Here is a 13867-nt window from a genome sequence, read left to right on the forward strand (position 1 = left end):
CATCTTACCACCTACGACTCAAAAAAGATTAGTACGATGAATTAACTCATAACGTTAACTTTAACACCTACCGAAATAATTTAGTAAATAGTGGGAATAACATTTATGATCACACTTATGCTCACGCTAAATATAACATTCCTCATGGTGCTTTTAAGAATGTGCTGACATAAAGTAATCGGATACTAAAAGTGAGGTTCTACGGTCAAGTAGTTTTAGAAATGTAGCGTGACAGCGTAATAGAAGATCGTACGACTAATCAGTTTATTTTGGTAATGCGTGTGTTGCTCACAAAGTGATTTGCCGCTACAGTGAAAAACTATGAACCATAACAGCAGCCACAACTCTGACGTATATGCCTGGTCGAGGAGCAGCGCCATGCATGACACATAGTACGTCTTAATCGTCAAGCAATATGTTCGCTGTGGGCTGGAATCACTCTTACAATATGAGAATGTGTGCTACGCAGGGCTATGTTCATTTAATTAATCGTAGCCGCGTATGTTCCTAAATGTGGTAGCTACTACCAGACCATAGTTTTTTTAGTGTGCTACTACTATACGCGCTGTCTCCACTATTTTATCAATTGCTAGATCGTTCACTCCTTGTTTGTCGTATTATTGAACGATTTATTAAATTTTCCAAGTATTAAAATACATATAATCTAATGCAATACTACACTGCAAACGAAATCGGGTGATTAAATAATGAAGCTGAACGTCTGTGATAGAGTCTTTGTGTATCATTCGCAAGATTATGATATCTTTCTGTCAGCTAGTACGAAGAGCCAAATAGCACGATTGATGAGTTCGATTTAGCAATACGCGCGCTGCTCACATGACAACAAGCGTTTTTGTAGAACCAGCGCAATAGTCCAATCAATAGGTACAAGGTCACCCCAAAATTTTTAACAGCAAACTAAAAATATGATCGTATACGAAAAAAAATTCTAAGAAAGATAGCGTTTTTGTCTACCTTCTCGCGAATGGCGAACTTAACCTAAAAAATTCGTAAAGTCAAGAAAAACGGTTTTTTGCAAAAAAAAAAAAAAAACTAAGGCTCGTAGAGAAAAAAGTAAAATGAGAAAGTTGTAGGTAATAAAAAAACACATCGATCCTTTTTTATTTTATATCGATCCGTCCATTACTTTTCGAGATGTATTGAAAAAACCGTTAAAAATCGAACATTCTTATTTTTGCTGTACCTTTCGCAAATTAACGTTTAGGAAATTGTTTTTTACTGAAAATATTTGTTTATATAATTACAATTTATTTGTTTATATAATCATAAATTACAGTTGTACTGTAATATGCATTTAAACGCTTTATTGTTTTATTTGCTTAAACTATAAATTCGGAAGTCTAGACTAATCGTTTTGGAAAGATTTGAACCAGAAGATGCAGATTCAGTTATTGTTTAAACTGCAATAAAACTGACTTCAGTAACTAGGGCAGTGATAGTAGTTGGAGAAGATATTGATTTACTTGTACTTTTAACGCAATTAAGTTCAGTTACAAGACAGATTTTTTTTTTGAAAAAAGGAAGAGGGCGAGACACAGATCGATGGTATACTAACAGCAGCTTTAAGTATCCAGAATTGCAAAAATACGTTGCGTTTTTTCATGCCGCATAGGGTTGTGATTCAGTATCTTTCTTCTATAAACAAGGAAAAAATAAAATAATAAAAATGTTCAATTCTCATAAAAAGCACCTCAATTTAATAGACATTTTTTATCAAAAAGATGCTTCTCGAGAAGAAATTGCTAAAAATATGTGCCAAATAATTTCTTAACTGTATTGCAATAAAACAGAAGGTACTCTGAACGAACACCGTTTTTTATGTTTTAAACGATCCACTGCTCGAGTATCATTTAAATTAGAATGTCTTCCTTCAACCAAAGGAGCCGCACAACAACACGCTTTCCGAGTTTATTTACAATTACAAAAATGGATAGGTAATAACAACATCGTAACTCAATGGGGGTAGAAGACGGCTGACAATATATTAATCCCTGTTTACACTGAGGCACCTTTATTACCAGAGGCAATATTTAAAAAAATATCGTGTAGTTGCACTAGTGGTTGCAAAACTAAAGCCTGCGGATGTAAAAAAAACTTTCTTAAATGTACGTCCGTTTGTGTAAGTTGTCATGCAACCCAATGCGATAACTTCGAAACTCCTGTCGTTCAAATTGATGACGATCCCGAAAATGTTTTGGAAGTAATTCTTAAAGAAAATGACAAGGGAAATAATGATGAAAGTATGAGCATGCAGGAAGAGGAAGAAAGCGTGATAGTAGACAACGAATCCGAAGAAAGCATTGAAACGAAAAAAAGAAGAGTCGAAGAATAATTGTAATAAAAATTTCCTGTATTTTTTAATTTTATATTCATGTATTATTATTATTGTATGAAAAAATTGTAATTACTTTTATAATCGGACGATAATAAATTTTATTTGATTGAAACTGTTTTTTTATTATAAACAAGCTAACAATATCTTAAAGTGTCAAAAAAAAAAAAAAAAATGTTTATAAAAATATTTTGGGGTCTAATTTATTAAATAAACAAATTCTATTGTCATATTCAGATTTATCTCGTCGAGCTACCCCAGATAAAGTACAAAAAGATTTTTGTACGTCATTTAGAAGTCGAGTTATCAAAAATTTTGAGAGCGCGAACGATTTTGAACGCGCGAATTTAGTTTCCGAAGCGGCCGAACCCGGTATCCCCACTCCACGGCCCGCTCGCGGCGCGCTCGCACGCTGCATTTTGGAATTTGTTAAAATATGTTAAAAGCCAATGAAATGAGTTTATCTATTTTTTTATTGAAAATATAAGCATTCAACTTTATTTTCCGTAAAAGATTTTCCATTAGAACTAAATGGCCGTTAGACCTCCACGCATCGCTCGCAAGCCTATGATCGTTTCAGGCGTGATAGCATACAGACAAGAGGATTGTGTGATCGGTCGGTTCGTTTCAGCAAAACGTGCGCTACTCACGTGCCCGTGAGTACTTTCAAAGACAGCGGTCGTGCGGCCAATCTGTATGTAAAGTGGTAAAAATTATTTACCCTTTTTATTTCGTGAGTCTTGTATTAATTGAAATTCATTCGTAGTACTTATTTGCATTGTATTGGAATATTGAAAATGTACAAATGTTAAAATTTAATTTATGTCAGTATTCTTACTAAGTGTAAAAATAAATTAAAATAATTCCTACATTTGATTTTTTGCTCGGTTATCTATTTTAGAAAAAATTTAAGATGACAAAATATGGATTAAATATAAATAATAATACATGGAGGTATTTTTGGATAATAAAGGTAAGTTAGCTTTTTGACACCAAAAAAAAATTAGAAAAATTAGAAGATAAATCATGTAAACACTTCTATTTATCTGCATTGAATAAACTGGAAACTGTGAAAAGATGATCAAGATAAAGAAATACATTTTTGTGAAGGAGTGTTTAACTCAATTTTTATAGGTCTGAATAGTGACGAAACAAAATATTTAATATTATTTGCGAACAAAAAGTAGTTTTTTTTTATCGATGTCTTGGGAGGTTTAGGAAACACTTATTTTGCGTAAAACGTTAATTTTTTTATTTTATTTTTCAATGAAATTTGTCCATGTCATTGACTGACATAACATCATATTTTCTTCTAAAAGGAATGACAAGTCATGTAACTCCGAAACTTTCTTTGGATCTTAACATGATAGAAAATTCCTCTGTAAAAATCAAAGCAGTTGAAAAAAAATTGAGGGAAGTGATCATTTTGTTACTTAAGACGAGGTCTTAATGATTCTAAAAAAAGCATTAGAAATAGTAGATAGAACATTAGGAGATTGATTAAATGCTGAAAACTGTTTTCAAAGTAAATTAGTTGTTTTAGGAGGTAATTTTTTTATAACAATAATTTTAAAGGAGGTAATGATTTTTGTCATATTATCCCAGTGATAAAAAACAGTAACAGAAGAGTTATAACAGAACTAACGATTAAAATTTTTTTCGATAGACCTCACTCTACATCATCAAATCAGAAATCAATATTCGTTTCAACTATAAAAGATTTTTAAAACTATCATGTGCTATCGTTTTTAGTTCTTCCATGACCACACCTTCTGCAATCTTTGAATCTATTTTTTTGGACTCAAAATATCTTATCAGGTGTAGTTTATCGCAGCAGTTATCTACAATGTTTTGTTTGACAACTTATATTATAAGGAATTTGTGCAGCGAAGTCGAGTATTAAGAAATTTGCTCTTGTATTATACGCTGCTTATTGTCAGGCACAATACAGGTCCAACATTGTGAGTTTCGTCATGCAGCTGCTGTCATCAGATCAGGTTATAATTTATCCAGACAAGTTTAACATGATTAGATTTTATAACCTAGAAATTTTCAATTTAAACTAAATAATTATTTTGAAATTATCATCTTTAATTTCAGTTTTACTTTATTATCTGCATTTAATATTGACTTGACTTATCATCCTGAAATTTAGATTCCATACTGTACTTGACTACTTTATTTTTTGAAACTTATTCAATAATTACATAGTATACGTCAGATTCTGACATAAGAGTTTATGTAGCTAACTGCAAGAGCTTATATAGTATTTTTGTAGACGATAGGCCTCTTACCTACAACTAAAATTTCGTATTCACAACGACCTTATTTTATGATAGTTGGCAATAATAATAATTGATACAGGTGTTTACTTCAAAATAAAATATAGTTTTTTGCTTACGAATATTTTAAAATAAAAAAAACTAACTTGAAAAATTTTTCAGTATAATGAAGTGGTCTCAAGTATTATTCGGAGTCCTGTAGTAAATAACATAGATTTTTCAAACAATGCTGACTGTTTTGACAATCATCAACACATGGAAGAGATTTCTCCCAATGGATCATTTTTTGTGCAAAATTCACCTTCAGATACTTATAGCATTCATAATATTATTTGTGATCCACGAAAAGTAATTCGGAAAGGTGCCAGCAGGGCTGAAGGTCCCTTGTATACTGGAGAAAGGAGTTTATTACTTGGCTTACAGCATATTACTGGAGCATCTAGTTTATCTTTTAGTGTATCCGCGATTGCATCTGTCCTACAAAATAGGGAAACAACTACGTCTGCTTTAGAATTTACAACAATTGATATGTCGTTGTCTACATTATACTTACACGAGCTTCATCACAAATATGTAAGTTAAATAAGTACAAGTGTTGAAAATTTAATGAATTATACAAATACTTTTTATTTACAAGGACTTAGGATAAAACCACAAAAAATTATATGGCATTCTAAAAAAATCTGAGAACCGAATCTATATTCTTTGCAATCACAACACATGTAAAATAAATGTTAAGTCAAAAGCTGTAAGGCACACATATTGTAAAAATTTTTTTTTACTGTTCAAGCTACAACATTTTTACACAACTACTACTCATACGAGATCTTTTGACTGCCGTTATATTAGTTTGTATGCATCATCTCACCTGTTTGAAAATCAAACTTTTTAATGATAACACCATTTTTGATGGTAGGTACATTAAACGTGCAACTCATGGGCTTTGATGAATATAACCACAATTTTTGGACTTGATTTAAGGTCTTTTAATAAACATTAGTGTACCTGGAAATGGATAGAAAATAAATTGTTACGAAATGTTTTCTTAAAGTACGTACAAATTGGGAAGTTAGTTTTTGATGACTCAACTAAATCGTTGTTTAATTTTAGTACGGCATACAAGTTTAAGTCCAAGTCCATGAGGTGTGTCTCTTTTTATCTGGGCAGACGGAGTGGTACTTTTTAAGCTCTGCATATGGCTTTTTCTAGTGGGAAGCCAATTTAGGTTTTTAAAAATTTTCATTTTATCTTTAAAGCAATTTTTCTAGACCATAGACTTAACTGTAATAAAATAATTTGTTTTACCAATAGTAACGCTAGCCGTACTGTGATTGAAAGGAGATTGGTGGTTTGACTAGGAAAAAAAAAAAAAAAAAAAGGTAAAGACTTTAGCACATAAGATACAAGTTAAGGTCCACGTGTAATAGTCGAGCTGGATTTTTTAATTAACACTTTTTCTATTCTAACCAAGCAGCTGACGCAAACATACGTACTGGCTCTACTTTAAATCAGTAGCCATGTGGTCCAGGTTAGTTGTGCGGGCTGCGCGTACGTATATTCAAGAGATAGCAGCAGGGCTGGTGGCCTGTGCTTATTGGCAGTATACAAATAAAGTCGCGTGCTGGTTCGGGGCATTAACAACTGGGATGTTATTCAAAAGGCTGACAAGGAAACGTTAATCATTATTGGCTCCAGGTCTAAGCAGAAAACGGTTACAAGCACGTTATATACGCTTGATTTATGAAATGTTATGGTAAAATTGCATACACTATTTTTATATAATCCACATAAACCTACGATTACACAGCTAGTCTGCAAAAGAGAGATACATGTTATGAGTTGAATCAAAGAACATTCTCCGATTATAAAGACTCTATTCAAATTATGTACAAGCGCTGAGCCCATTACTCAAATATAGTTATACATGTAGAATACAGGTTCTACATAACCTACAAAGCCAATTAAAAATTTTTTTTTATAAACGTGTTCCTTATCGTAACAGAATCCAATTAACCAATGAGATCGCTACAGGCTCGAAATGATGAATTTAATTTTTTTTAGGTTATTTCTGAGATTTTGAAACCTATCAAAAAAATTTCTGATAGAGGTTGAAATCAAATACATTTTGCAGTAACTGATATTTTGTTAAAATTTTTGGTGCCAAAATCAAATTTTGGCTAACATTCGAAAATTTTAGAACGTTGTATAAAATTGATTTTTGGAAGTGCCGCTCCTTGAAACCGTTACTACTAGATGACTGCTGTAATGATGAAGAGGTTAATGGTGTCTCTTGACTTTCAGTTTGATCACTAGAAGTCGGTACGTTTTGATCTTTTTTTAACATTCTTCGTTTTGATGATGCTGAACGAAAAGCTGAATAACACTTTGGACAGACTAAATCATCAATAGTAACATCAATTTAATAATGATTAGACATTGCAGATGTTAAATCTTCTGCTTCCACATACTTTTTTACACCTTCAGTCAAATATTCATTTTGGATTTTATAATTTACACATCTTTTACTTTTCGAATCATCCTCAGCAGACATTACTTACCAGATGTAAGTGCAATATAATATAAAATGATAATACTTTTGTATAAATGCAATTGTTTTACACTAGTTGAACATTTACTATCCGCATGATATACTTAAAAGGAATTAGATCAGAAAGAATATAATATTAGATTGTCATTGACAAGTAACGCCTACTCACACAAGAAAAACAAATTATATGCTTAATTTAGTGAATTATGATATCTTAGTGTATTTAACGGCTTTCTTACCTTGATTTATTATGATATACTAATGACTTTTTGGTTAATTTATTTTTCACAACCCTCATCAATAAAAAACAGAAACAATGTTCATATTACTGATTAGGATCCTCGAATGCAAAACCACTGAAATGTTGACTGTGTATAACAATGAATTTAGGCTGGAAAACTATTAAATACACTAAGAGTTAATTACTATTATTAGATTAATTTACTATCATTTTTTCAAATTAAAATTGACATGATTCTGACGTACAAAAGTCAGTTTTTGAATTCTAAAATCTCATATTCATGTGAATAATAATTAAACAAACATTAAAACACAAATTAATAGTAAAGATAATAAGTCTAATAGGATACCCTTTTGGTTATTAGAACTTTGAAAATATTGTTTATAGGTATTTGTTATAATTAAAGAATTAACTGAGTGTGAGTTTGCTGTCATAAACTTTGTTATCACTGAGATTTAAATACCGTATTAAAGCATATAATTAGTGTACATTTAAAAATGCATATGCTTTTCGTATAATTTGAAAAATTATTGTGTATAACAATTATATTTTATGATTAACAACACACTGAACACAATTAAAAGCACAACTTATCAATAATAATATTGCATACTTTTTTAGTCATGAGACATGCGGGCTCAATACTGTATGTCATGTGCAGACAAATAAAAACATGCATAATTTAATTTGGCGTTAGCGTGGTGCCAGTTTATATATATATACTTGTTTAGAAAACAAAATTATTTTGTCAATTAATATATTTTCTTACACTATAGTACAACATCATGTACCCAAAAAATTGAAGAACAAATAAGGATGTAACAAGTCAGTTTTTCATTGATTCACTTATATTAATAAAAAAAATAATCTTATCTTATTAATAACCATATACTAAAACTGATACCACGCTAGTAACGTCAAATTAAATTATGAACGGTCCCTTATCCAAATAATAACTGCATCAAATGCTTCTTAACTTCAGCTAAACATCTTGAAAAAGGCTGGTTATTCCCGATCACCTATGCACAAATAGACATAAAAAAGTCCCACAGTAGTTCTCTATGTATGGGTTAAAAGTACCCTAAAACATTACACTTTTGAAGTGATTCTGCTTTTTCTTCCCACGTGATGTGCATGCAGGACTATAATATGAAAACATTTTACAGTTGTATTATATTTACAGTTGTATAAATAGTAGATTAATACGATCAGTTTCAAGTTAAAATATTTATTGTTTTTTAACTATTTTCTTATACATGTTTAAAGCACTTGAATGAATATTTAAAAAAATGATGTTCTATGCATAAGCGTTTGTTTTAAAACACTTATAAATATTATTTTTATTTCGATATAAATATTTTGAGTTATTTAAAACGAACTTTGACACGCATACTCTCATTCATAAAAATAGTACTTGCATAAACGTGATCGCAAAATGCAGGAAAGCAATGGAGATGCAGGTAAGAGTTAGGCTCAAAACCATGTAGTAAGAGTCGCTCACATAATGCTCTAGTAAGCCCTTGTTGCCTATTTCACTTATTTTGTTTGTTCAGTCTCACAGTACATGCTCTCCCATTGCTCTTGACTCTTGCTGATATAAGAACAGCTGTAGTACGGAGTGTGCATACTGCAGGTAAATTCATTGACTGCAGATGTATTTATTGATCACTATACATCCATAGCTAATTACCTACTCTTATCAACAATTCATCATCTAGTCAAGTTGAGCAACTTTAGCTCGAAAATCTTGAACTGACAATGAATATTCTCTTGCAGTAGGTGAGATTTCGAATCACAAGACATAAGTGCTGTGTTCTTTTATTCATGGTATGCCATTCCAAAAAAAAACTTCTTAAATTTAGTTTTCATACAAATTGTTTTAAATAATAAATAATGAAACTTTTTTTTAGAAGTTTATAGTTTTTAGAAGTTTATAGTTTACGTTTTCTTAAAGTGCAATGTTTAACAAACTTTTTACAGCTTGCAGGGTTGTGAATAGTTTTTGAACAATCGAGATATTAACGGTTAAAAATCGTGAGGGTTCCAATTTTTTCTTAATTTGGGAATATGTTACTAAAAAAGTATAGTGTTACGTATGGAAGGTATAGGTTAAGAGGTGCTTTGCGAGAATGATCAACACTTATTATTCCAAGGACTTTTATTCAAGATACTTAACTGTAATCATAGGCAAGGTAATGCGTGTGCTTCCTTGGAAGGCTCGTCGTGTACTCCCCTAATAGACTCTCACCTTGGTCGCGCTTCCCTTTCCTTGGCCCTAGGGCCCCTTGTTACGAGATTTGAGGAGAGGGAGCGTAGAGTCTCACCTATACTATCGTACGTTACATATTCGAGGCCGTGACGTCGTAGTCCTTGATGACGTTTTTTTTTTACTTTATGTGAAGCCTGTGTACTTGTTTGCAATCTTATGTGTATGTGCTGTTTTGTGTTCTGTTGTTTATGTTGTTTATGAAGTTTGGTATTTTACACTCATTCTTCCATTCAATTATAGGGAACCAATATTCTCTTTACATTAATATTTTTGCTCTTTGAATTGTTCAATTTCTTCTCATCGTGTGTCGAGTGCATAACAATGTTATTTATTTATGCGCTTTGCGTTGTATTACAATTATGTACAAAATTGCCGTGAAGTGGGCATTTGCTTAATACTACTTTCCATTAGGTGTTGTTTTACAATAAAGTATTCATTTTCACTTTAGCGTGCGTTTATTTACCAAAAAAAAAATTCCGTACTAACTTCTTATCATTAGTACTCAAGTGAAAAAAAATGCTTTTGGATCTCGTCCTACGGAGTACGCCCCCCGATACAGTCGAGCGACTCCCGATGCTCACTTTCGTCTGCTCATTCTTATCATTTTTATTATTATAGCTACAATTGACATAACTCTCTTGCTATTACATATTTTGGGAAGAGAAAAAAAAATTCTTTCTAAGTTTCGTCCTACGGACTGAGCCCCCCGATATAGTCGAGTGACTCCCGGCGCTCATTCTCTTTTCCTTATTACTATTATTATTGTTATTATCATCCTTATCATTATTATAGTTGTTGCGGACAGAGCCGTGTCCTTGTGTAAGGAGTGAGGATGCGAGTGGAGGTTGGGTCTGGTGTGTCAAGCTTGGCCGGGAACCAGAGTATGATTTAATTTATTATATTTTCTTATTAACTTTAAGTAAGCTAGACTGGCTCTGATTCGTTAAGCGGGAAAGTTTTGTAAGGGCAAATGATTACATGTGTTTGAACTTCCCGCCCATCGGTTGGTGTCCATCTGGTGTAAGAACAAGTTGTATGCGAGCGATTGACTGAGACTGTGTGAGTATGACCATATGAGGTCGGTAACAAGACCACGGTGGTGGGATGCCGTTTAGGAGCGGAACTGTGTTCCGCTTGCTTTCACACCCAAGTTATAATCATGAGATTCTGCTCCTTAGTGGTTGTTAAAATGTGGATCGAGCTTGCCGGGGAGGTAGTTAACGTGGTCTGCCTTTGATCTTCAGGCGAAAGGTTCTCTACCCCGGAGGACATGGGTTATAGGTGGGTGAAATATGCAAAGAACATAACGTTCACAGTCAGTCGCTGACCGTCATAAAAACGTATTGTATTATCAGCGAGACATGTCATTACTTGTGAGTCTATGTTTCTCAAATTCATATCTGTGTGTATTATGTGTATGATGTAGATATAAGCCATGTAAACCGAGCCGAGCGCAGCAATCGGCGTGCGCAAGCCATCGGTATGAACCACCTCAACGCGTAGGGCAGAGTAGCAAGGTGGGGAAAGAGCAGCGAAGTCGAGGCTAACCGTTGAATGTGCTAGAGGGGCAGTAGGCTTTTGAAAGCGATCAGCGTAAGTAAGTGCTGGCGTTCGGCAATTTGTAAAGCTGAGCAAATAAAATTCATTTTTTAATATAAATTTATTTCTTGTTACATGTATTCCCTCGCCTATCTAGAAAATGAATTCTGTTGTCAACAATAGTTATAGCTACAATCATCATATATGTGTTTTTTTTTAATTATTTTTTTTTTATATAAACTTAAAACAAATTTCCCGATGTTACATATTTTGAAAAAAGAAAAATTCTTTCTTAGTGTCGTCCTACGGACTGCGGCCTCCGATGTAGTCAAGCGATTCCTGGCGCTCATCCTCATTTTCATAATATTACGATTATTGTTGTTATTATCCTTACACTATTACTATTACCTTATTATCTATATAATTATTATGGTATTGTTATTACATAATTGTTATCATTGTTATTATTATTATTATTACACTGCTTTCGTTATTAACCTTATATTTTACTTTTTATTCCGTATCATATTTCCATATTTGATACCTTGTCTTCTCCTGTTATTAAGTCTGCAAATATTTTTAATCCTTCTTTCGTTATCTTTCGCACTTTTTCTTCAAATCTCTTAATATTTTGTAGTTCTTTTTTGTGATTCCCAAACGTTGTTACTATTATCTGTTCCGTTAAATATTTGTTTGTGTCAATCGTGATAGTTGGTTTTGACACTATTAATTCTAATACTTTGTCCTTTTTCGCTACGGTTATTTGTCCTTGAATTACTTGCGTGGCTGTAGTTTGACTAAGAATTTTCTAGCCCACTACTCTGTATGCTTCTTGAATTTTTCTTTCGTTTGTAGAACCTCGTGCGTGGCCCGATTTATACGCCTCATGCATTCCCTTTTCTTTCTTAATTTTACTGTGCACTTCCAGCTTGCTTGCGTCTGCGCCCGTAAAAACTGTCTTGATTCTTCAGTTAGTTGGCTCCAATCTAAATACCATACAACTTTCCACGTTAATATGGCTGACTGGATTGGGCCCAGGTTTTCTACTGTTATCCCCGGATTTTTCTCAATTCACTCTACCTCCTCTAGTTACTTATGTCCTTGTGTGACCTCCGTCCTAAAACAAAAACAAAAATGGATACCTTTCTTCATGATTTTTACATTCTTTCTCTGTACATACATTTTTTTTTGCATTTACGTATGCGCCTATACACCTAAGTGATTTGCTCATGATTCGCGTTTGCGTAATTGCTGTGAGCTGCGAGTGTGGTCTTTCCCTTACATGTGGATTCTCCTATGCGTTCTTATATATTAACTTAATTTCTGTTCAACGAAAGGAAAGAAGGGTATTTAAGGGAGAGGGTTATTACACATTGGTGAGTATATATACAAACTGACGCGCCGACTTTCGATGCTGCTCAATTTTTGTATCTTTTTATTTATTTATTTTTTTTCTTTTTTTTTATGCCCTTTCGTTCTTATGTACTACAGTTTCGCTTATACCGGGCTATGTTTCACACATTCACTCATTCAGTTAATTAATTCAATTAATAAGATTACGCAGCTGTATGCGTGTCGGCAAGTCCCCGCTGCAGGATGGCTTCCTGGGCAGAGCATCGTGGTGCTCCGTGGGCTGACAGCGCTTGCGCCCATATATTGTGGGCAGCATGGTTCAGTAAGTACCCTCTGTTTACTCTGTATTTACTTGGCCTCTTTTTTTCTTTCTAATGCAAATTATTTATTTATTTCTTTTTTTTTAAGCTTGGGATGTGACTAATATTCAACCCTTACGCCTTCTTCTGTGTTCCGATTCCCTTGCTGTTACCAGGGTGGCCTTCCGGCGCGTTGCCGCTGCCAACGTTAATGTTGCGCTACCCCTATCGAGGAGGGCTGGTATCCTGCGAGGTGCGTTGCCCTTTGGGGTCTCCGTTCCTCGTGATTGTGCGAGAGGAGGAGAGGGCGCCCGTCCCTAGCTTCACTGGGAAGGTTTTGCGGCTGCACTGCCACACCTTGGCAGAGGGGGCTTCCCATTCTCTAGCCGTTGGCTGTAGCTGCCACGGCACCATCCTGGTGCTTGTGGTGGACGTCAATCTGGAGGGCGCTGCCGACTACCCTTTTGAACACCGACCAGTCATCCAGGTAATTTTCCCTTTTTTTTTTTTTTTTTTTTTTTAATCATTTGTTTATTTATTTGTCTTTTCCTTCTATTTTTCTTTTCCTATCAGGTGCAACGTTCTGCCAGCGGAAGTCTCGTCCCCTCCACGCTGGTCGCTGACACCACCAATTTTCAGCCCAGATACGTCGACTGTCTTCAGCGGTTGTAGACGCTACAGCTGGGGGAGAATACTGGCGGGACTTCTCGAAGGGGTGGTGTGGGTCATAGGCGGTGGCAAAGAATAAAGTGGGGGGTGAGCCACTCGTGTGGTTGTTGTAAGGGCTGTGGCTCTCATTAGCGCATGATAAGAAAAATTAGTAAAGTAAAAAAAATTTTAATTACTCTTTGAATATTATGTTTCTTATCCCTTATTATTTTCCTTTCATATTCCTCACTCGTCTTTGCTTTTTACCTTCCTAATCGAAAAACGTTTTCGCGGGCAGTCGACATAAATTAGATCTTTTCGCATGCACACACACC

General features: G+C 33.9%; 1 protein-coding gene across 5 annotated transcripts in view; it reads left to right on the forward strand.

Annotated features, from left to right (window-relative positions):
• Atg9 (autophagy-related protein 9) overlaps positions 1-13867 on the forward strand; it is a 363261-nt gene that overhangs the window by 316165 nt on the left and 33229 nt on the right. For all 5 annotated transcript variants that reach the window (XM_089598548.1, XM_089598546.1, XM_089598547.1 and 2 more), the window contains one exon: positions 4798-5208. In XM_089598548.1, coding sequence (XP_089454674.1) covers positions 4798-5208 — 411 coding nt within the window. The remainder of the gene's footprint in view (positions 1-4797; positions 5209-13867) is intronic.

The sequence above is a fragment of the Copidosoma floridanum genome, unplaced genomic scaffold, assembly GCF_036245765.1.
Source record: "Copidosoma floridanum isolate Cflo_tuat_1 unplaced genomic scaffold, Cflo_Japanese_pri ptg000006l, whole genome shotgun sequence".
NCBI classification, from domain to species: domain Eukaryota; kingdom Metazoa; phylum Arthropoda; class Insecta; order Hymenoptera; family Encyrtidae; genus Copidosoma; species Copidosoma floridanum.